This window comes from Lactuca virosa, chromosome 7 (assembly GCF_052849685.1).
Source record: "Lactuca virosa cultivar CGN04683 chromosome 7, Lactuca_virosa_CGN04683_v6, whole genome shotgun sequence".
In the NCBI taxonomy this organism is placed as follows: domain Eukaryota; kingdom Viridiplantae; phylum Streptophyta; class Magnoliopsida; order Asterales; family Asteraceae; genus Lactuca; species Lactuca virosa.
The window spans coordinates 42,477,210-42,501,335 of record NC_136432.1 but is presented as its reverse complement, the minus strand read 5'-3'; the positions used below and the strand labels follow the sequence as shown (position 1 = coordinate 42,501,335).

The 24,126-nt window shown below is 34.8% G+C and overlaps 1 protein-coding gene across 1 annotated transcript; it reads right to left on the bottom strand.

The window, feature by feature from the left end:
* Window positions 1–20,860: 20,860 nt before the first annotated feature.
* Window positions 20,861–21,382, bottom strand: LOC145126580 (uncharacterized). The gene has a single exon (XM_079061918.1). It carries the CDS (start codon window positions 21,380–21,382, stop codon window positions 20,861–20,863), a length of 522 nt encoding a protein of 173 aa, XP_078918044.1.
* Between the last annotated feature and the right edge of the window lie 2,744 nt (window positions 21,383–24,126).

The following is a 24,126-nucleotide window of genomic DNA, read 5'->3' as shown; positions in this document are numbered from 1 at the left end:
ATTTATGATGTCTCACATAAGGACATGATACTAGACCAGTCCTCTGCTATAATGTTTCTATTTGCCATGTTCTCACAATTCAGATTATGAAGAAGGATGTCGTAGTCATAATCGAATTTGAGAACGCAATTAACATTTCCATATATAGAATTTCCTTATGTTGAGCCATTCCACATAACATTCATATATATTTGACTAAATTTGATTAAAATCTCACAATCTAAGCTGTTAGATTTGAAATGAAGTATAATATTCTCTCCCTTAATTATAGCAAAACAACTTTTCAACCCTTGCAACTTTGCAATTTGAAACTTTTGTTTTCTATAATTAACATTGCTAACTCGCATATCATAATAATCATGCTCCCACTAACATGATAATTATCTTCTTACCAGCATAACACTTATGCTCCCACTAGCTTTGACATGTATTCAGAAATCAGCTGGACTTCTAGAAATCAATACTTATTGACTTTCTTAACCAAAGCTCATATTTCTGATACAAGACGCTTCGATAAGCTTTTATCTAAGCTCATACACCCTTGAGAAAGCTCACATGTGTGTCTAAACAATTTCAGAACTTACAACAATAAGTCTTAAATGTTCAAGCTATTTGTCACTTCTCACAATTCGAACTATGAAGAGGGATGTCGTAATCATAATCGAATTTGAGAACACAAATATCACAACTGCTATCTTCTAAAAATCTCTCTTAGTGAAAGCGTTTCCTCACAATCATTTTCATGAAGCGGAGAGAAACCTTATGACACTTAGATTTTATAGTGTATGTGTTCCTATCCATGTGAATTTGTCAATTCCAATCAATATCATAAGACAAGGTTTATGAAAAAATCAAACTCATATGGACTGAACTCGTTCAATTTCAATTTATTGCCATCTGGTAGCACAAGTGCCCACCATGTCTTCCAAGTTGTTCAGCAGTTCACCTACACAGATTAATGACCTTTCATTGACTAAGGTGATTTGCTTTGCCTTTATGCATTCAAATGAGAACTTATAGAACTTACATTCATAATTAACTCAACTGGAATAGCACAAAAATAAGGATATGTCAACACGATAGGTTATAAACTTCAAGTCGTGTGCTAGTGATGATCAACTAGGTTTATTCTTGATTTGTTCTTGAGACTTTTCAAGATCATTAAGACTCGCACTGACTTCTTGACATATAAGATTCTATTGTCAAGGAACATTCCTTGGCAAAGAAATATTCAGGAGTTAATGTGGGTTCTTATCAAGACAAAACACTCCACACAATTGGTCCTAGTTGGTCTTTGTCTTATCCAAGACATCACAACTTACCAATTTCAAATGTGCAGGAATAAGAAAACTTTTCCAAACTCCACTTTTGATGAGTGTTATAAACCTTCTTAAGACATGTCACTCAAGTCACAATCTTGGAGTTGACTCTAAGACTTGTTTTTGGAACGAAGTATGATCCACCTTTTAATTCAACCATTCCAACAATTCACGATTCCTCTTCTTAGCCATACAAATGCACTAAGATATCCTTTAGAGGATCAATTGTGATATGGTTTCATAATCACTAAGATGATCATAAAACATGATACAAAAGTACTCTCCCATCTTTTCAGATTGGAGAAACTTTTATCTTTCTGCCTAATTGATTCTTCTTATTCGTTCTGCTATTCATTGAAACTTTTCCAACGACTCAGAATTACACTTAATCTTGTAAGTACAATCATATTTACTAAACTTTAGTAAATCATAATGAATATTCTTATCATTCTTTGTAGTGGTCTTGACCAGCGCACAACCAAGTGTACCCGATCCCCTAGTCCTTCACTTGACTCTTTGTCAAGGAATTAGTCTCAACTTGCCAAATACAAAGGTTCTCATTCATCACACAATACAAGTTGTATGATTCCAAGTTTCTGTCCAATTGAAACTTGGGTGATGAGAATCTTTCCTTATTTGGTAAATCTTAGACACTACCACAAACGAAAGAATCAAATCCATTCACAATATTGCTAACAATAGAAACATACAAACACCAATTTTCACAAAAGCCATTGCAAGGAAATATATAAATAAGACAAAATCAAAATTTATTTTATTTATAAAGTGCGGAAAAACTTTTCCTTACAATGCGATTACAAATGAAAACTATCTAAATATTCCTTAGCAATCTATCCTAACTCTAAAATAGCAGCTCAAAAATCCGATCTTCGAACCATGCGATCGAAATCCATTTCTTCACGATCAGATTTAGCTCACTTCTTCCTTTAAGCTTCCTCTCTTTTCTTCGATCCTACAAAACATCAAAATGCAATCTTATCACATCCTGTATTAAGAATCTACGAATAGGAACTTAATAGAGTTAGATAGTGGATTTTACCAGAAGTAGAGTCATACATCTTGACTTTCCCATCTCTTAGATCTCTCAGGTAGTCAGCACAGCTTCGCAACCAATGCACCTTCTTTTGGCAGTAGAAACAAATGGATTCTTTGGGAATGGCACAAGGAACTATCTAAGAATTTACCTTTTCTGGACTTCCAGTGTCACCATTTTCAATGTCCATGGAAGTTTGGGAGTTTGATCTACCAGTCAAATTTACTTTACCAGTGCACCAAATCATTGCTGATTCAACAACAATAAGTAAATAGGTAAGATCAGTAAGGGTCACGCCATGGTCCATCATATAGTACTCTCTAACGAACTCACTAGATGAGTCAGGAAGCGACTGAAGAACTCAATCAACAGCTAGCTCCTTGGAGACAACAACACCCATCATACCCAATCTGTCAATGTGTGATTTCATCTCCAAGACGTGTGCACACACAAACTTTCCATCTTTGTGTTTACTTGCCAAAAAGGCTTGAGTGATCTTGAACTTTTCAAGTCTTTGAATATGTGGGTCAGGGAGAATAATTGGAGGAGGTGGAGGGAGTGAAGCATGATTTCCATCTCCACGATCCAATCGTAGAATATCATCTTCAGCCGGAAAGCTATTTCCAAAGGATTCAGGAAGACCATGATTGTCAGAACTAGACATCTACAAAAGGGAGAAAATTCAAGTCAATTGATTGAGTCCTTAATGTTACACCCAAATGAAACATCAAGGCTAGGATCCAACACAATACTCTACAACTCAGAAGAGGGATGTCGTAATCTAGTTGCAGAATATTTGAAGGTAGGTAAATGACGATTTACCAATTTCCACCATGAAAAACGAAAACGAACATTAAGTTTTAAATGAATTAAAACTCCTAGATATTTTGAGATTCATTGAACTTTTCAATGGCATGTTTAATCTCTATTATGCCCTTCAAGTTTGTGACTGGGATGCCAGGGATCACAAACAAGGTGTGAATAACCATGCAAATATACTTGGTACTCTCAATGCTACTATCACCTAATCAATGTGCTAGTTAGCCACACACGCTTCATTGATCTATGAAAAACATCGAGTTACCCTTTGCCACCCTTGCCAATCCCAAATTAGTGTGCCGGTTAACCACACACGCTCCACTAACGTCTCAGCAAGGTGCAAAGTGTAATTTCATGGATTAGCACCAAATTCACATTTTTCCTAAAGTAACTAAGATTTGGGAATTTGTAAAAGCATTTAGTTACTTTGTATTTCATTATACTTATAATGGAAGGTTTCGTCCTATCCTACCCGTTCGGCTAACCACCCTCCACTAGTCAAGAGTGCAGTGGGTAAGAGTGGATACCCAATGGCAGTCATTTTACAGGCCGCTTCCTTAAACACCCCTTAATCCCTTATAGACCAGCTTCGTGAATGAGGCCTACTAACGGTAAGACTGACTCTTTACTCATACATATATAATATTAGACTTTTAATTTTATATATAGTATAATGGTGTATTTTACACTTTTAAAATAATAGGTGGTCTAATTTAATAAATTATACTTTTAATTTAATTAAATGTAAACCATATCATTATGGGTTTATTAACTCTCTATTAATTATACACTTAATTAAATTAATAAAACCATAAGGGTGTAATTTGAACTTTTCAAAGTACTAGGGTTTTAGAATTTAAATATTTCAAAATTAAACTTTTAATTAAAAATTTAAATTCCAAAACTAGAGGGCATGTTTTGAAACTTTTCAAAATCTTCTTGATCAAATTACAAATAATTTAATTAAACAATTAATTAGTGATTATCTAAATTTGACCTAATTCATTTTTCTCACAAGATAATTCAAATCAAATTTACAAATAATCAATCTTTATCTAATAAAACAAGTAATTATCTTAATTTTGACAATTATCTACCATTTGGATTAGGATAATCAATACCATAATGAAAAAATCGGATTTTATCTGTTAAAAAACGTTTTGGTAATTATCCCAAGCCAAAATAGGTCAAAATCCCGAAAAACCCTCCATCTGACCCTCTGACTCGTCGAGTCAACACTAGACTCATCGAGTTCCCAGTGGACTCGGCGAGTTCACATATGGACTCGGCGAGTCCATGCTCCAGAATGGGTTTTTTTTTGCGATTTTCAGCCTTGAATAATTAAACATATCATCAAATACAATAGATAAACAGCATCTGCTCTGATACCACTGATGGGTTTTGAGCATAACATCAATCCTATGGTGTTCATGAAACCCTAAAGCTTTGGATCTAGTTTGTCTAGTTGTACATGCAATAATCATCCAAAGCTCATAAACCCTATTTCTAGCATACAATAATTGAAATTGACATATGATTAGAGTTTAGATCTTACCTTGATTTTTATGTAGCAATAACAATCGTAAATCTTCTTGATCTTGACTTTTGAAAGTCTAGTGCCTCAAGTGTTGCACCTCTAATGGAGTCACAAACACCACTTAGCAACAAGATGAACAAGAGAGAGGGAAGAGGCACCAAAAACGTCCAAGGGTTCTCTTAGAAAGGTTAGGGATGATTTTGGTGGCCTAAAGGGTTCCGTTTATAGTTAGGCTATTAGGGTTATCAACTAGGAAGCCTTAATTCCCTTGCTTAGGCGCTAAGCAACATATGGACCCCTTATTGGACAAGGCCTGGACGAAATATTCATGGACTCTCCTAGAGATTTCGTCCACCTTATACCAATAAAGTCCATGAGCCCAAACTATAAATATTACTGATTTACATAATCAGTCCCCGTTCATTTAATCAGTCTCCTTTGATCACCAAATTAATTCCAAATTAATTTCTGATCAATACTAATTAAATAATATGATTTCTCTTAATATATTATTCTCATAATATATTAATAAACCACAGTAAATCCTCTTTCTCCTTAATTCATCCTACAAGTTGCTATGGTGAAGGCAACCCAAAAGGACCATGCTCATAATCGGGTCAAGTACATACGAAAATAATTATGGGCTTAGACACCTAATCCAACACAGACCCCTCCCCACATACAGCATCCAAAATGTGTTGAGCTCTCAAGCCGTCTCTCCCACACGAAGTTTCTTTAGGAAAAGATTCAATACAACCAATGACATTATCAATATCTACTATAAGGGGAGGTTTAGAATAAATGGTGCTCGGCATGGATGTGGGTGGCTTGTATGGATGCTTAGCCTCTAGAGCTTTAATAGTGCCACTGTCGTGTGAAGCAACGCCCGAGGAGCATAACACTTTCACTGCTATTGTAAAATGCCAATCAACAACCTTACGGAGACGTTGTCTGACGTTGGTGTTAGCCTTTGTTTTGCCCTTCTGAAACTGATCTGCTCCTTGGCCCGATGAGCCAAGACCTGCATTGTCGAACATATTTTCAACTAATGTGACAATACCGTCCCCTTTCCCCCATGTAGCTAAAGAGTTCAATATACAACGATTTTGTAAGGATTTCCTATTCCCATACCTACTTTCTTATCTACTCTTAGGCCTGAACACCTGCAAAGTACATCGGAGAAGAAGCAATAGCCTAACACACGGTTCAACAGACTCGGGGTGAGCGACCACCTTGTTTAAAGCTATTTGCAACGCTTGAAAGAAAGCCATACGACAACTATGAGAGATACTTTTGACGGTCATGATGGGTGCCTTGAAAACACGATCAAGCAGCTCAGCATCCAAATCCATCCCTTCAAGTACTACGGTTTCATGCCTTATGGAAGCCGGCTTTGAAATGCCAATAATGTGTCCACTCATGTCGTCGATCCCACCACTAAATTACGCAAGACCATCGTGGTGGCAAAAACGACTCAATGCATGAATACTCATACAATTAGCTCATATCCACTGACCAAACGCCTTTAATGTTTCTTCTACATCCATATACAATCCATGGTCCCCATAAATAGCCTTCCGCAACACATTTTTAAAATTTCTTCTACATCCATATACAATCGTTAATTTTATTGAAACTTAATTGAATCGAAACTTTGTACCCATGTGAAGCTATTTATAGGATGAACATCCTTTACAAGATTATATAGATTCAATGGGCGATGAATGGTTGATTGTATTCTTATTCATATAATAATCCATTATTCCACAAAATCATGCTTTCTTCTTGCAAACTGTCGATTAATTATTAAATTCAGAGAGACATTGAAAGCCTTTTTAATCTAATGTTGATACTGCTAATTCATCTCTTCTCTTCCCGTTCTTCGATTTTCATTGTAAGAGTCTTGGTGGTAGGTGGTGGGATCGGAGGATTGGTGTTTGGTTTGACTCCATGTAGGTCTCTTGAAATTTAAACGGATATGAAGCTGTTTCTTTTGGTAATTTATAGATTTAATAGGAAGAGAAATGTGAGCTTGATTTGACAATTTTCAGGTTGGATTACTATCATCGTTTTCCATTGCCAAAAATCCATTGGGTTTGTTCTTGCCTCTATTAGTCCGTCTCTGATTGGTTAGGTTGCAGGGGCATAATGGTAGAATCAATTGCCTGATGGTATGTCTTTCTTTAGGGCGAATTTTTTGTTTTTTTGTATGGTTTATATATATATATATATATATATATATATATATATATATATATATATATATATATATATATATATATATATATATATATATATATTTGATGTGTTTGCAGTTTAAGTTCCTGTTGAAAAGCCTATTATTATACAACCAAATCTTAATGCAGTAAAAGATAGTACATCTATAGGTAAATATGAATATTTCAAAATCAAAATCTTTTGTTTCTGCTTATGGAGTAAAATGAAGATGCACAGTCAGTGTTTTGATATTTGTTTGTAATAATCACATTGATTGGGTTGTTTGTATGTAGCAATAGGCAAGTGATTTGGTACTAATTGGTATTTCTTGGAACGCATAGTAGGTGTTTGATACAATGCTCCACAAAAATCTATCTTCTATGCTCGACTCATTTGTACAACTTCTGGTTTGAAGAGGTTCATGTGAAGAACACTTCGATAATGGCAAAATTCATAAGTGTAGGAACCAGATAATTATTGGTACAAATTTTGTGAAGCTGAAGTAGAATCTTTTATCCAAATACCATGCGCATGATATGGAAATCAATAAGAATAATGAACATATATAATTTCTTCACTATCTTCAAAAGTGATCTAGATTTTGATTTTGTTCATGGTGTAAGACCTGGAATCAGAATTTTTTGCTTCTGCTCAACCTTTTCTTCTAATAGGGGTATGTAGCGTTTTTGTAACTGGGATGAGGGTGCATGATGATGGTGGGTAGGTAGGTACGTATATTAGACATTTCAAGAGCATATTTCCAGCCTTAACGGTACAAAAGAAATGGAGTGAGGCATAAGTACCATTCATGCAAGGGTTTTCAAAGATAAGGACCATCTATTCTAGAGATTTCTCATAAGGACCAAATGTGGTATATTCTACCGAGAACAGATACCATTAGTGTAATTTTATCTTAGTTTAATTTGATAAAACTCAAATATTATGAATGTGTGGTATGGCAGTTTAGTTTATATGGGATTCATTGATATACATGAAACTGGAAAGGCCCTTATATTTATTTATTTTTTACCAATAAAATCAAGATACAAAACAATGTACTTACACTTCGGTAAGGGTATCGGAGGTTAGAACGTTTTGGTTCATGTGTCCTTAACATTTAATTTACTTATATAATAAAAAAGGATTAAGAATATTTAAATAATAAAAAATAATGAAAAATATTTAAAAAAATAAATAAAAAAGAATTGAAAATTTTAAAAACCGAGGGCAAAATGCAATAAAAAGCAATATACTTTCTTTTTTATCCTTACCCCAACATTGTACTTTCTTTTAAATGAGAAATTGATAAATTGAACCGTTTCAGGTGTTCAATCAAATAGAGTTGGATTTATGTACTGGAGTTTGTTTTACATGAAATGTCAAAGCAAAGGAGAAGGTGATTTTAAGAAGCCTTTCTTTTGTATAAAAATCGACTAATATAGGATGATGACTAAAAATTTTAAAAATCATAGTGAAATTTATTAATAGTTTATTATTGAAGGGATTTTTTAAGAGATCCTTGTTCAGCAGATTAACAAATTAGTTCCAAAATAATTACATAATTAGTCACCATGGCAGAGAACAATACAAAAATGGTTCCTCTCTAGAGAAAAGCAGTACAAAATTTGTCATTAATCACACATGAGGGGTCAACAAAGTGCATTTCCTGTCTTGTCATATTCTTATTTGGTAAATGTTTATGTATCTGCGATGTGATATGGAGTTTGGTTGTACCATAAACTAGATACACACATGGTTTTTCTTGGAATAGATAAGTCATCAAGAGATATATAGCTATTTACAACAAGATGTTACTATCGTATTGTACTTTTAATATCAAAGAATAATTACTTTGTGTAACTCATACATTAACGTTTTAATTGTATTTGATTAAAGGAAATAAATAGTATTTTAGGCTTAAATAGTATTGTTGGAGAAGCGGTTGATATCTTACCAACAATCTTTAACTTAATTTTAATAAATTCATTTTATGACATTCTTTTAGATCTTGCATTCATTTTCAAGTTTTTGTTTATTGCTATTAATTCATGTTCATAAATATACATAAATACACATACATGATCATCAAACAATCATCAAGGAATTACCTCCATCCATTTCTATACGACTCTAAATAAGAATATGAGAGTGTTTGGCCCCCGACTTATTCATTAGAAAAATCAACTGAAATTCCATGCTAAAATCATGCCCATCCTAGCATGCCAAAACTATTATTATTAATTCATCTTAACGATTTTAAAATTACAAAAATAATATGAACAATTCACAATAGAAATCACAAATGTAAATATAACACACACCACTTAAGTTGCATTTGTTATATAGATAGGACTTGGCGGGAATGGACAACCTTTATATGCTTATTTATATTGATTATAATGATGACATTCATGTCATTTGCACATACAAGATATCAACAGCAAGTCCATGTCCCATCTTTTTGGGTGGAACAAAAAAGTTCGAACACACTTTAAGACCATCCTGCTATGCCAAACAAACAAGCAGGGCCTTATATTTGGTCTATATGTTGGTCAAGACAAAAGCATGCATATGGGTATAACAAAGAACCATTTGGCCATTTTGGTCGAAGAAAATACATAATTCATAGAAGGCTAAATCACGCACAAACAATAAATCAAACATGTTTGCTAATCCAGATCGGAAAAAACAAAAGCAATAAAGATTACAAGAAAAAAAAAGCTTCTAAACTAAAATAAACACATTGGAATAATAACTAATAATGCATTGATTAAATAAAGAGAACAAATGAAGCAGTCGGTTATTAAAATTTTTGCAATAAAGAGTAATTTGTTTTTTTCAATTTTTCAATCTATTCCTTAAAAAATAAAATTAAGAGAGAGAAGCACTAGTCCTCATCAACTATTTTCTCGGTCAATTTTAGTTTTACTTATATGGCCTTCACTCAATCAACACCCTACTTGACCTAAACGACTTTTTGTAAGATTTTAGTATCTTAGGATATCAATTAACTTAGATAATTTATGGAATCATGATTGCAATTAATTTCCAAAATCTGTGATTTCGACCCTCATGTCTGGGGTATCACAAAATCTGATTTGGGATAATCCAAGAAATGCAATTTGGAAATCAGGCCACTTCCAAATTCGAAACAAAGAAAAATATACCTTGTTGTGTTTGTGTTTTTGAGGGATAGAACAAATCAAAATATGATTTTCATGAATAAGATTTCCAACCCGTTTTCTGGAAACAGAAAATGCTCTTATACTAGAGGGAAATATGGTTAATGGCGGTTGCATGCTGAATTGGCGCCAAAATGGTTGGTTAATGGACATAACTAATGCATGCATCATCAAGATGTTATCAAGAGATTTTTATTGGAACCACCGCCAAGGGCTCTGCCCCTTGGACCCTGCTAGGGGCTCTGCCCCTAGACCCAGCCAAGGGGATACAGCCCCTTGGAACTCTGCACCCAGGGGCACTGCCCCCGAACCTTCATATTCCCGAGTTCACAATTATCACACTGAGTGTGCATCTCGCACCTCCAAGCTCGGTTAGTAAATGAAACTCGGCCTATCTCATTATCAATGATAATCACACAAAAATATCTTGATAACACTAAAATCTCCAACATTCCTCCCCCATTTTAATGTAATCCTTAATTAACTAAATGCAAACACAAAATCTAACCTATGCATAAATGAAAATATATTGAAGATTGAATTGTCACATTTATATAATATACATGTCAAAATACTCGAGAATCTGGTTGTCCCAAGGATTGAACCCATCAACTCATTTGAGTAACTAGAGATACTATACACATAAGTTAAACACAATATCTAATGTTTCATACTTGACACTATTATTGCCATGTGTCCTATCCATTCATGATTACATAAAAGCCTAGCCCAAGCTTTCTGAAGCGGCATCACTTCATACTCACATAAGTAGTCCTTCTATATCATGCACCTGTTAATGCACTTTTTCAAAAGAACTATTAAGAACCTAATCGACCTACTTTAACAATACAGGTTATACGCACATACCTTGGGATGTAGTAAACAAATGTGGTTCAATATCCATAAGCAAGATTTCTACATTGAATTCAACTTCTAACCTTGTACTAGAAGGTAATTAGGTATCTCACCCATAGAGATATCAAGTGGGTATTAATCACATCCTTGTAACCGACTTCTTCACCAAGTCTCTAGCTAACCATGTCGTCAACTGATCAGCTAAGTTTTGTTGAGATCTAACAAACTCAACAGAAATGATACCATGAGTAATATGTACCTTGCTGTGCCTAACACCCAAATGTCGAGAATTTCAATTATACACTTGACTGTATGCTTTTGCCAAGGTGGAAGCACTATCTTAGTGTATAAAAATAGGTGATATAGGCTTTGGCCACAAAGGAATTTCATATATCAAATTCCTTAACCATTCGGCTTCTTTTCTAGCAGCTGCAAAGGCTACAAATTCAGATTCCACGGTTGAATTTGTGATGCATGTTTGTTTTTTAGAAGCCCATGAAATGGAACCTCCACCAAGAAGAAACACCCAACCACTTGTAGAAGAGTGATTCTAAACATTAGTGATCCAACTAGCATCTGAATATCCTTCAATAACGGAAGGAAACCCTACATAAGTCAAACCAAAATCCATTGTTTCCTGTATATACTTCAACACTCTCCTTACTGCTTTATAGTGATGAGTATTACGATTACTAGTAAACCTACTTAGCTTTCCTACAACAAATGTAATATCAGGCCTTCTTCTAGTCATCGCATACATCAAACATCCAATGACCTTTGAATAATCTAGTTGTGAAACAACTTCACCAGTATTTAGCATAAGTTTCATTCTTCAATCAAAATTTGTACTTACAGGAGAACAATCAGAACAATTGAACTTCTTAATAACTTTCTCAATGTAACGAGACTGTGAAATTGAGATTCCTTGATGTTCAACCTTGATTCCCATTCCAATAATCACTTTTACCTCCCCTATATCCTTCATGGAGAATTGAGATGATAAAAACTCTTTGGTAATGTCAACTTTCTTTTGATCAGTACCAAAGATTAACATATCATCTACATAAGCATATAACCACTCCTTTTCCAGACTCATCTAACTCGCTATATCAACTTGTCTGATTGATTCAACTTGAAACCATGAGACAAGACAACATCATCAAATTTTTGATGCCACTGTTTTGGTGCTTACTTTAGCCCATACAATGATTTAACCAACTTTCACACCTTATGCTCATTTCCAGACATAATAAAACACTCAAGTTGCTTCATACACACTTGATCCTCTAAATCCCCATTTAAGAATGTTGTTATAACATCCATTTGGTGAATCACCAAATTATGAATTGCTGCTAAGGCAATTAGCAGTCTAATGGTGGATATACGAGCAACTAAAGCATACGTGTCAAAATAGTCAATGTCAGGTTTTTGTCTAAAGCCTTGAATAGCCAATCGAGCCTTAAACTTTTCAATTGATCCATCAACCTTCATCTTCCTTTTGAATATCCACTTACAACCCAAAGGTTTGCATCCAGGAGGAAGATCAGACAACACCCATTTATTATTCCCCATGATGGAATCCATTTCATCATTTATAGCTTCTTTCCAGAAAGCAACATCTTGAGATTTCATTGCTTCATCAAATGTTTCAGGATCCTCTTCAACACTAAAACAATATGAATATTGATTTATAATTTCATCTCTAGAACCCTCAACAAGGAAAAGTTGAAAATTTAATACCAAATGATTTAGCTTCCCTTTGTCTTTTTCTTCTTCTAAGCTTAGGTGATCGATTTGAATCAGTTACAACTTCCTTGGTAGTTTCATCGGAACTAGGAACCAAGTCTTTTGGTCTAGGTATGGATGAAAAATGATTTTCATCAAATATTGCATCTATAGATTCTATAACAGTGTTAACTGAAACATAAGCATTAGGTTTTATAACATAAAACCTATACGCCTTAGAATACTCAGCATATCCAATAAATATACAATCAATACCTCTTTCACCCTAAGTCTTCATTGTTGGTTCATTCGGCCTTACAACAGCCCAACAACCCCTAAACTTTAAGATATCCTAAGTTTAATTTCTTTTTGTACCAAAGTTCATATGGAGTTACCTTGTTCCTTTTGTTTGGAACTCTATTTAAAAGATAACATGTAGTTAGCATTGCTTCTCCCCAGAAACCATCACTCAAACCTGAGTAAGACAACATAGAGTTCACCATTTCCTTTTAGAACTCTATTTTTCCTTTCAAAAATCCCATTTTGTTGAGGAGTATATGGTGCATTTATTTCATGTATAATACCAACAGATTGGAAATAACTAGGAACATAATACTCTCCACCACGATCAGTGCGAAGTCTTTTGATTAAATCATTTTGTTGCAATTCAACTTCATTTTTATAAATTTTGAATTTATCAAGGGCTTCATCCTTGGAATGTAACAAATATACATAGCAAAAACGAGAATAATCATCTATAAAAGAAACTATGTGTTTCTAATTTCCTAAGGATGTAGTTAAATGCAAATCAAATAGATCACTATGAATTAATTCAAGCATAACAAAATTCCTTTTAACATTCGGGAAAGGTTGTCTACTTATCTTAGTTAACATACAAGTTCTACATTTTTCTATGTTAACATCAAAGGATGGTATTAAACCATTTTTAGACATTTCAAGCATTCTTTTATAATGTACATGTCCTAAACAAGCATGTCATAAAGAAGAATCATCAATACTAGAACAAGCCATGTATATAGAATCTGCAACTTTATTGGTATTTACATTCAACCTAAACATAATATTACAATAATATTCAAACCCAACAAATATACCACACTTAGTTAATACATATTTATCAAATTCATAGACTTGTTTATATCTACATGGATTAATTACACAACCGTAAACTAAGTTCTTTCTAAGAACATGAATAACATTCTTAAAAAGAAGAGTTTTACCAGAACTAAAACATAAAGAAACACATCCATGAACCACAACAGGTGCTTTGTTATGGTCTCCCATGTACAACACTGATCCATCATTAACTACTTCGTAATCCTTGAACCAAGAGCGATCCTTACACACATGACTCTTCGCTCCCGAGTCTATCCACCATGCATGATCGTCATCCTAAACATAAAATGATTCAAGAATAACTGTTACATGATATATAACAATAGTAGTTGTAATTTCAAAAATAAATTTCTAACATTGTAGTTTTGGACCTTGATCATTAGATCCTTATCCAGAAGTGCTTGTACCATTTTTTTTATTTTTCAAACGACAATCTCGTTTCATGTGACCAGGTTTGTTGCAATTTCAACACAAAAGTTTTGATTTCTTGTTTGAACCTTTGTAATGGTCATATTTCTTCTTCCTTTTTCCTTTGTTATTTTTCTGATGTTTTTCATCTTCCACCATGTTCACTGAAGATACAGGAACTTCCTTTTCTTCTCCATTGCCACTTTCTTGAGCCCGAAGACCCTCTTCAATTCTCATATCACTGCCAAGTTGTACTAGAGACAACTCTTCTTTTTGGTGTTTCAGTGTGTGTTTAAAGTCTTTCTAGGATGGGGGCAATTTGTCAATAACACTTAAGAGAGAAATGGATTAATCCATTTGCATTTTGTGTTGTTCAAATTGTCCCAAAATCCTTATGAGTTCATTGTATTGTTCCATGAGAGGCCTTGAATCCACCATCTTGTAAATATTAAAATTACTGACAAGGAATTTCTTACTTGAGGTATCCTCTGCCATGTATTTGGACTCAAGGGCATCTCACAGATCGTTTGCAGATTCTTGATTTTGATATATGTCAAAGAGAAAGTCGGACATACCATTTAGAATGTGCCCACGACAGATGTAATCACCATTTTCCCATTTGCATCTTCTTCTGGTATGTTCAAGGGTTTCATTCTCCATTCATTCTGGTGCAGGAGTACTCAAAACATGAACCACTTTCAGGGTAGTGAGAAGGAAATGCATCTTCCGCCAGCGATGAAAATCAGTGCCTTCAAACTTTTCCAACTTCTTGAATTTGGAATTCATGTATTTCATAGCTTCTGCCACTGATATTCTTCATAAAATCACATATTTTGAACATACTATTTTGGGGTCTTAGAATATCAATTAACTTGGATAATTTATGGGATTTTGATTGCAGTCACTTTCCAAAATTTGTGATTCCGACCCTTATGTCGGGGGTATCACGTAATTTAATTTGGGATAATCCAAGAAATGCATTTTGGAAATCAGGCCACTTCCAAATTCAATATATAGGAAAATATACGTTCTGTGTTTGTGTATTTGAGAGATAAAACAAATCAAAATATGATTTTCATGTATAAGAGTTCCAACCCATTTTTTGGAAACAGTAAACATTTTTATACTATATGGAAATATGGTTAATGTCGGTTGCATGCAGAATTGGCACCAAAATGGTTAGTTAATGGACATAGATAATGCCTGCATCATCAAGATGACATCAAAAGAGTTTTAGCAGAACCACCGCCAGGGGCTCTGCCTCTTAGACCCCGCTAAGGGTGCTGCCCCTAGACCCCGACAAGGGGTTGTAGACCCTTGGAACCCTGCACCCAGGGGCGCTACCCCCGGACCCTCGTATTCCTAAGTTCACAATTATCACACTGAGTGTGCACCCAGCACATCCAAGCTTGATTAGTATATAAAGCTCGCCATATCCTATTATTAATAATAATTACACCAAAATATGTTGATAACACTAAAATTACCAACACTTTTTTGACCATTCACCTGTCGATATCTTCTTTCAAACCAATCAGCTTACTCCAGTCAACCATGAGCTTCACATTTGACGGAAAAAATAAAACCATTAGCTTTCAAATGAGAAAGAACCTACCAAATACCAACCAAAGTATACAAGTGAGACGACAACAAAAATGATATTATATTAGGACGATTGATTGATCTAAAAGACAACAAAGGATACTTGCAACAAAATTATCAGAGGACAATCAGTAAACTACTACTACAACTAATGATATGTTGTTTACATAGCCATAAATTGTCAAAGCAAATGAAATTTTACCTCAGAACATAAAACCCCAATTTTAAGGTCGTTGACATGGCAAAGGTTTAGTATAAATCCTTTAAGTATCTCTTCATCCGCTTCATAAAGTGATGTCTCGTGTTGTCCCATGAGGGTATCATTTAAGTTAGTTTTGACTGAAAAAGAAACATTTACCAACAAAACCTTCCACATCAGCAGTTTACCTTGGATAGTTAGTGATAAAATATTAAGAGCATTGATTTCTACTATATTGGTAAAATTACCAACATCATTATAATCCTCAAGATAAAAATATCCAGAGAACACCAAGTTCTTAACACTCTTTGGAGTAATATCAAGCCACATATAACCATAGCAATCATTCAATGCCAAAGTTTCCAATAGAGGACTACCAGATAATATGTTTTCAATCAAATCTTCAACTAACTTCTCATTAATGATACACAAAATCTTAAGGTTCTTGCAACTAATTATGATAGTTGGGTTCAATATGCAGCAATCTAGTGTCAGATCTGTAAAACATGAGCTTTTGTGAAAAAATTGATCTACCACAAACTCACATTTGGAGTATAAATACCATAAGGATAAATGAAGCTCTTTAACGTTACATCTTATAGGATATCGAATCCAATTGTTGACATGAGATTCGAGTCCATTATAACGTTTGATATACACTTTGAATTTCTTGAGCTTCAATCAGCGACGTTGAGTTAGGGTTTCGTCAACCATGGAAAAAAAATCAGACCACTTGTGATTATCACCATTATAACAGAACATTAGAGTAGGAAGAAAAGTCCAAAGATGTTTCCATCTTTTGGAGAGTATATATGTTCTAACTACATATTTTGTGGAGGGTAAATGAGAGAGGATTTCAAGTAGTATATTGTGGAGGGTAAATAAGAGAGGATTTCAAGTAGCAAAGAATATGGCAACACAATGATTTTATCCTCTTCTCCCTTCGCTAGTGTTTCTTGAAACTTTATCTTTTTCGTATCCATTTTAGGTTGATTTCGTTCTTCTACCCCGATATCCGTGGTGGTATTCTCTCTATCATGGTGGTATTCTCTCTATCAAATAGAGGATTAATATGATCATAACTAAAATATTTCTTTTTAATTAGTTTAATTATCTCTCATGTATGTTCTGTCTTAGGTCGTTAAACCCATTCTAGTTTGATTGATTACAACATGCAAAAATAAAAACTAATTTGCAATATAAAAAGAATTTAACAAAAAAAATACATTATTCAAATTTAAGAGTCGATATTATCTGGAAATTAGTTTTTATTTTTGCATGTTGTAATCAATCAAACTTGAATGGGTTTAACGAACTAAAACATAACATACATGAGAGATAATTAAACCTTTAGTCAAGTGATCTGCCAAATTTTTTTGTGATTTCACAAACTCAACTGAAATCACACCGCTCATGATTAGTTCCCTAATCATACTTTGTCTAACACCTAGGTGTCAAGACTTGCCATTATAAACCTAGATGTATGCCTTAGCCAAAGCGGTTGCACTATCACAAAGAATAGAAATAGGTGTTATCGGTTTAGACCACAAAGGAATCTCATAGACTAAATTCCTTAGCCACTCTGCTTCTTTACCAACAGCTACTAACGCAACAAACTCATATTTCATTGTTGAGTTTGTAATGCAAGATTGCTTCTTGGAAGCCCAAGAAATGGCACCTCCCCCAATCAAGAATACCCAACCAGAAGTTAAGGAATGGTCCTCCATGTTGGTTATCTAACTTGCATCCAAATGACCTTCTAAAATAGAAGGACTCCCTAAGTAAGTCAAACCAAAATACATGGTTCCTTTGAGATACTTAAACACTTTATTCACTACTTGCCAATGTTGAGCACTAGGATTACTAGTGTACCTGCTCAACTTGCCCATAGCAAAAGCAATGTCAGGTCTGGTACTTGTTATGGCATACATCAAGCTACCAATAGCCTTAGAGTATTCCAGTTGTGAAATGGGAACGCCATTATTTGTCATTAATTTCACACTTGGATCCATAGGATTACTCACAGGAGAACAATCGGTAAAGTTAAACCGCTCGAGAATTTTATCAATATAATTACTTTGAGTCATTACCAAACCTTTGTTCATCCTTTTAATTCTTATTCCAAGAATTACATCAGCCTCTCCCAAATCTTTCATGGAAAACTTAGATGATAACAATTTCTTTGTTTCATCTACTTGATTTTGGTTGGTACCAAAAATCAGCATGTCATCTAAATATAAGCAAATGATCACTCCAGCTTTAGTAGCATTATCAAATCTACTATAAACACATTTGTCACATCGGTTCGTCTTGAAACTAGAAGACAAAATAACCTCATCAAACTTTTTATGCCATTTTTTAGGCGCTTGTTTCAGCCCATACAAAGATTTGACAAGTTTACAAACCATATGCTCTTTACCAGGCATAATGAAACCTTCTGTTTGTTTCATGTAAACTTCCTCGTCGATTTCACCATTTAAAAAGGTTGTTTTCACATCCATTTGGTGAATAACCAGATTGTGGATACTTGCCAAGGCAATCAACAATCTAATAGTAGAAATACGTGCAACCAAAGCATATGTATCAAAATAGTCAACACCGGGTTGTTGTCTAAAACCTTGAATGACTAATCGGGATTTGAATTTCTCAATAGTCTCATTAACATTCATTTTCTTTTTGAAAATCCATTTGCAACCAAGTGGTTTAGAACCTGGAGGCAAATCAGACAGCATCCAAGTGTTGTTCTCAAGAATTGATGACATTTCATCATCAATTGCTTCCTTCCAAAAGGCACTATTACGAGACTCCATGGCCTCTTGATATGTTTTAGTATCATCTTCAATACTATAGAAATAAGAGTACTCAAGATAAATTCCAGCCCTTGAACCTTCCACCAAATACAGTTGAAAGTCGGATCCAAATTTTTTTGCAATTTGGCCTCTTTTGCTTCTACGAAGCTCTAGTGGTTCTTTCACATCACCACCATCTTGAATTTCTGAATTTGCACTTTAATATTATCAAAAGTCAGATCCTTAGGCCTTTGAATCAATGAAAAACGCATCTCATCAAAAATTGAATCCCATGATTCGATAACGGTGTTAACTGAAACCGAATCATTAGGTTCTATTACATAAAATATATATTCTTTGGAATGTTCAGCATATCCAATGATATACAATCAATTCCACATTCTCCTAAATTTTTATTTTTGGGCTTAGTGAGTTTTACAACTTCCCGACATCCCCAAACCCGAAGATAACTTAGGTTCGGCTTTTTCTTGAACCAAGGTTCATATGGGACTGTTTTGTTCCTTTTATTTGGAACCCTATTTAATAAATAGCAGGCCGTTAACATGGCCTCTCCCCAGAATCCATCACTCAATCTCGAGTATGACAACATTGAGTTTACCATTTCCTTGAAAACTTGATTTTTTTCATTCAACAATACCATTCTGTTGGGGTGTGTAAGGTGTTGTGGTCTCATGAATGATACCCACTAATTGGAAGTATATGGGATCCATATATTCACCTCCCCTGTCAGTCCTAAGACATTTAACCGGATTGCCCAATTGCAATTCCAACTCGGTTTTGTATATTTTGAATTTATCTAAGGATTTTTCCTTAGAATGTAATAAATACACATAACAAAACCGAGTGCGGTCATCAATGAAGGTAACTACATACTTTTTATTTCCCAAAGAAATAATGGAGTGAAAATCACACAGGTCACTGTGTACAAGTTCCCAAACAGCTGAATTTCTAGTGACACGAGGAAAGGCCTGTTTTGTCACTTTTTTTAAGCATGCGTGTTTCACATTTATCAAATGTCATATGAAATGCTGGAATTAATCCATCTTTTGACATCACATGCATCCTTCTAAATTTTACATGACCTAATCTTACATGCCAAATCATAGATTTGTCAACATTAGAAGCAGAAGATCCAAATACAGAATTTTGAACAGGTAATAATTTGTCAACAATATTCAAACAAAACATTATATTATTTAAATATCCAAAGCCAACAAAAATTTCCACCCTTAGATAAGATGAACTTATCCGACTCAATAACTTGTTTAAAACCATCCGAATTCAAACAACTAGAACTAACAAGATTCTTGCGAATCTTGGGAACAAAGAAAACATCAAAAAGTCTAATTATCTTTCCAGAAGTAAATTCAAGAAACACGACACTGACACCACAAATAAGAATAAAAGAATCGTCTCCCATTTTCATCACCGATCCATCTTCAAGCGAAGTTAATGTTTCAAACATCCGTTTATCCTTGCATACATGGTTTGTTTCCCCGGAGTCGATCCACCAAGCAACATCATCATCCTGCACATTGAATGATTCAAGAATGAGTGAAACATAATAAACACAATTTTGTTTAGAATTATCAAAGTTAGTCAAAAGCTGACCTCCTTTAACTTGGCCCGAAGACCCGTTCACTTTTCCGTTGGCTCCACTGTTTCCAGCACCATTATTGTTGCCTAAGTTCACATGACAATCACGCTTGCAATGCCCAACCTGATGGCACCTCCAACAAACTAGATCCTTTTTCTTTTTGTTGGAGTTGTTTGGGACATATTCTTGCTTACGTTTTCCATGTCCTTTGTGGTTCAGATTAGTTGGTTTGTTTTCAACCATATTAAACAAGGGTTGTCCAGATTCAACTTTCGCTTTGGGTTTATCATATTTGTCACTTTCCCTCGCACGAAGAGATTCTTCAATATGAATATGACTAGCAAGTTGAACCAAAGACAGTTCCTCATTTTGATGTTTTAAGTTATGTTTGAAATCCTTTCAGGATGGAGGAAGTTTGCCAATGATTCTTGACACAGCAATCGATTCATCCATATTCATATGATGCGGTTTAAACTGACCATATATGCCAAGGAGTTCATTGTATTGTTTAGTGACAGTCCTTGAAGCGTCCATTTTAAAATTATTAAAATCACCAACTAGAAACTTCTTGCTAGAAGCCTCCTCAGCTATGTATTTCAATTCAAGGGTGTCCCATAACTCCTTGGCAGACAAGGCTTCACTATGGATATCAAATAGAGCATCAGACATACCGTTCAAAATGTGACCTTTGTAGATGTAATCATCATTGTCCCACTTCTGTCTCCTCCTTATCTCTTCAATTGTCTCAGCAACACCTTCATCAACCTCCGGTGATCTTGGAGTAGTCAGCACGTATGTTGCTTTCAGAGTAGTCAGCATGAAGTCCATCTTCTTCTTCCAATGCCTAAAATCGACGCCTTCCAACTTCTCCACTTTTGTAAACTTCATGGTCATATCGCGGATTAATTCTCCCATCTCCATAAACAGCGACTATCGGTTCGATTGTTGTAATAAATAGGGTTTATGTTGGAGATCTAGATACCCCTTGGATTGTGTGAATGCTTTTTGGAACTGATATTTCCATCCTATGTCTGGATTACAAGAAATTCAGCCTAGGATAATCCAAGAGGCACCTACGAATCTAGGCACAGAAATCATAAGCCAATTTGCTAGAAGGATTCTATGTTCGTCTGAAGAAAAGAGAGCTAAATAATTTTGTGTGTTCTCAAAGAGAAAAGTCGTTTATTTATAATAAACGAGATTTTGGGTTTGCTTGTTAGGGTTGGCCGTCATGGGTTGCTTTGGAAGAAAGTGTGAAAAATCCAGAATTTAATGAGGAAATCAAAGGTTTCCAAAACAAACGAATTTCGTCAGTTTTACCATAATCACCCTTAAGAATTTGTTTTTCCCACTAAGGGCTCTGCCCCTTGGACCCCACTGTAACATCCCGACTCCTAGGTATGAAAATTTTAAGGATTTTATACATCACATAAGATCTACTCGACGAGTTGGAGGCCCCAACTCGTTATGTAGAAACTAATCAGGCCGTGTGGATTATGGAATCTACTTGACGAGTTGGAGGGCCCCAACTCGACGAGTTGAGGTTGTGCATGAAAACCCTAATTTTTAGGGTTTACACCCTATTTAAAGGACCTTAAGTCCCCTTAACAGCCTCCCTTACCACCCTCTTGTCCAGAGAAATCCTAAATCGTGCTAACCTTCCATTTTGAGAGTGTGTAAGCCTTAAGAGTGTTTGTTGGTGCATTTTCTTGAAGGAGCTTGAAGTATTTAGTGCATAGCTGAAGGAAGAGGTTGTGGATTCGGAATTCCCACCGTTGTAGCAAACATTTGAAGGTAAAAAGTCACAACCTTGATCACTCTCTTGTTAGATCTCCTCATTGGAGAGTTTATGGTCATTTTAGCTTTATTTTTGGGCCATTTTCGGACTTGAGTATGTTTTGGACATAAGACTTTAGATATGGACACCTCTAGGCCTCCTTAGGCCTAAAGACTCAAGCTTTATCAAGCTTTAGCCACCTTCCATGCCCTAAACCCTTTGTAAGCCTCGTTTTAGCAAGTCAGTCCTCTCAATGCCAAGCATGGACGTAAAGCTTGCAGCTTTACGTGGTATCTCAGCCTTAGAGGACTAGATCTATAGTTTGGAGTCTTGGTTTTGCTTAAAAGTGTCTGAATATGCTAAGACTAGGGAGAACTCGATGAGTTGACCGACAAGTCAACGAGTTGGATCGGGTTTTCCCGCTTTCCGGCGAGTTGGTGAGGTAACACGACGAGTTGATTAGGGTTTTTCCCGATTTTCTGAGTTCTGAAGGAACTCGACGATTTGCCAGATGCACTCGTCGAGTTGGGTCAACATGGAATGTTGACCGTTGACTTTGACTTTAACATTGACCATGGTTAACCAAGTTTGACTTCTGGGGATAATTTGGTAATTTGAGATGTTGATGGAATTAGTCACGGTGGTTGTAGGTAGCTGAGTTGGAGCTATAGTTGGAGAGTTGGATCTTGTGAGATTGTGCTACTTTGTATTTGCGACATGTGATTTCTATCGTTTGAGTAATTTTGGAAACTGTTTTCTATTTATTTCAATTTTTATTAGAATAAATGCTCAAAAATCATAAAATATAATTAAACAGCTTGGAAATCCATTTTTATATTTTTCCTAGCTTAGTAATGTGTAATAACAGTAAAATAAAAAGTTTGAGAATTTTCATCCTTTGAATGCTATTTTTCGTGAATTTATTTGGTTATGAAGGCTTAAAAACTTAGAAAAATAGTTAACCATATCAAAAAAAATTCAAGGGAAATTTTCTGGAAAACCTCTATTGTATTTAGAATGAAAATACAAGGTTTGACAATTTTTGGAAACTATTTGATAATATTTTGCGTTTTTATGAATTTAAAACACCTTTAAATGTGTTGAAATACCCTCAAATTATATTACTAAATCTGGAAAATTAATATCCAAAATTTTCTTAATCACATGACTTATAGAATTTCACCATTTCAGAAAAATTGTAACCAATTAATATAAAACCGATATTAGAACATAAATTCGACATTTCTCTATATGTAGAGTTTAGTATATTAGCATTAGATTTCGACATAGAAACTCACTAGTGTGTGTTTGATGTCGTAGGATCCCGGCATTAAGACGTTGGTGTATTCCAAGGCACCACTTGTATCTACTCGAAACATTGTGAGTATTCACGCACTCCCCTATTTTCAGTTTTTTTTATGTTTTGGGGTGGAAAAGCATGTCCCGAAAAACTATTATTTGAATGTTGTATTTAAATTGATTTGTATCAAACATGATTGCTATTTTATTGCTATGTCTCTCTATGTATGTCTATGCAACACGGAACATGAGAACTTATCGTACTAAGGCCCTTCCCTTATCTCTAACCATTAACTCTTTGAGCCAATGGTCATTATGGATAGCGCTATTAGGAATTGACAACTCCTCACTCGCCCTATTGCTGGAGTGCATGATACCATATTCATCTATGGAACGATAAGCATAGATCTTGATAGGGCTTCAGTCATAGGTTTGGTTGAGACTCATTGTTTGCTCATACACATACAAACTCGTTTCTCGTTATAGCAATAAACTTGTTATTTATTATGGCAATAAACTCGTTTATCAATTTTAGCAATCAACTTTGTTTCTCATTATAGCAATGAACTTTGTTCTCAATAAAGCAATG

Coding starts and splice junctions, on each gene's coding strand:
- LOC145126580 (XM_079061918.1), bottom strand. CDS start 21,382: ATGGAGATGGGAGAATTAATCCGCGATATGACCATGAAGTTTACAAAA.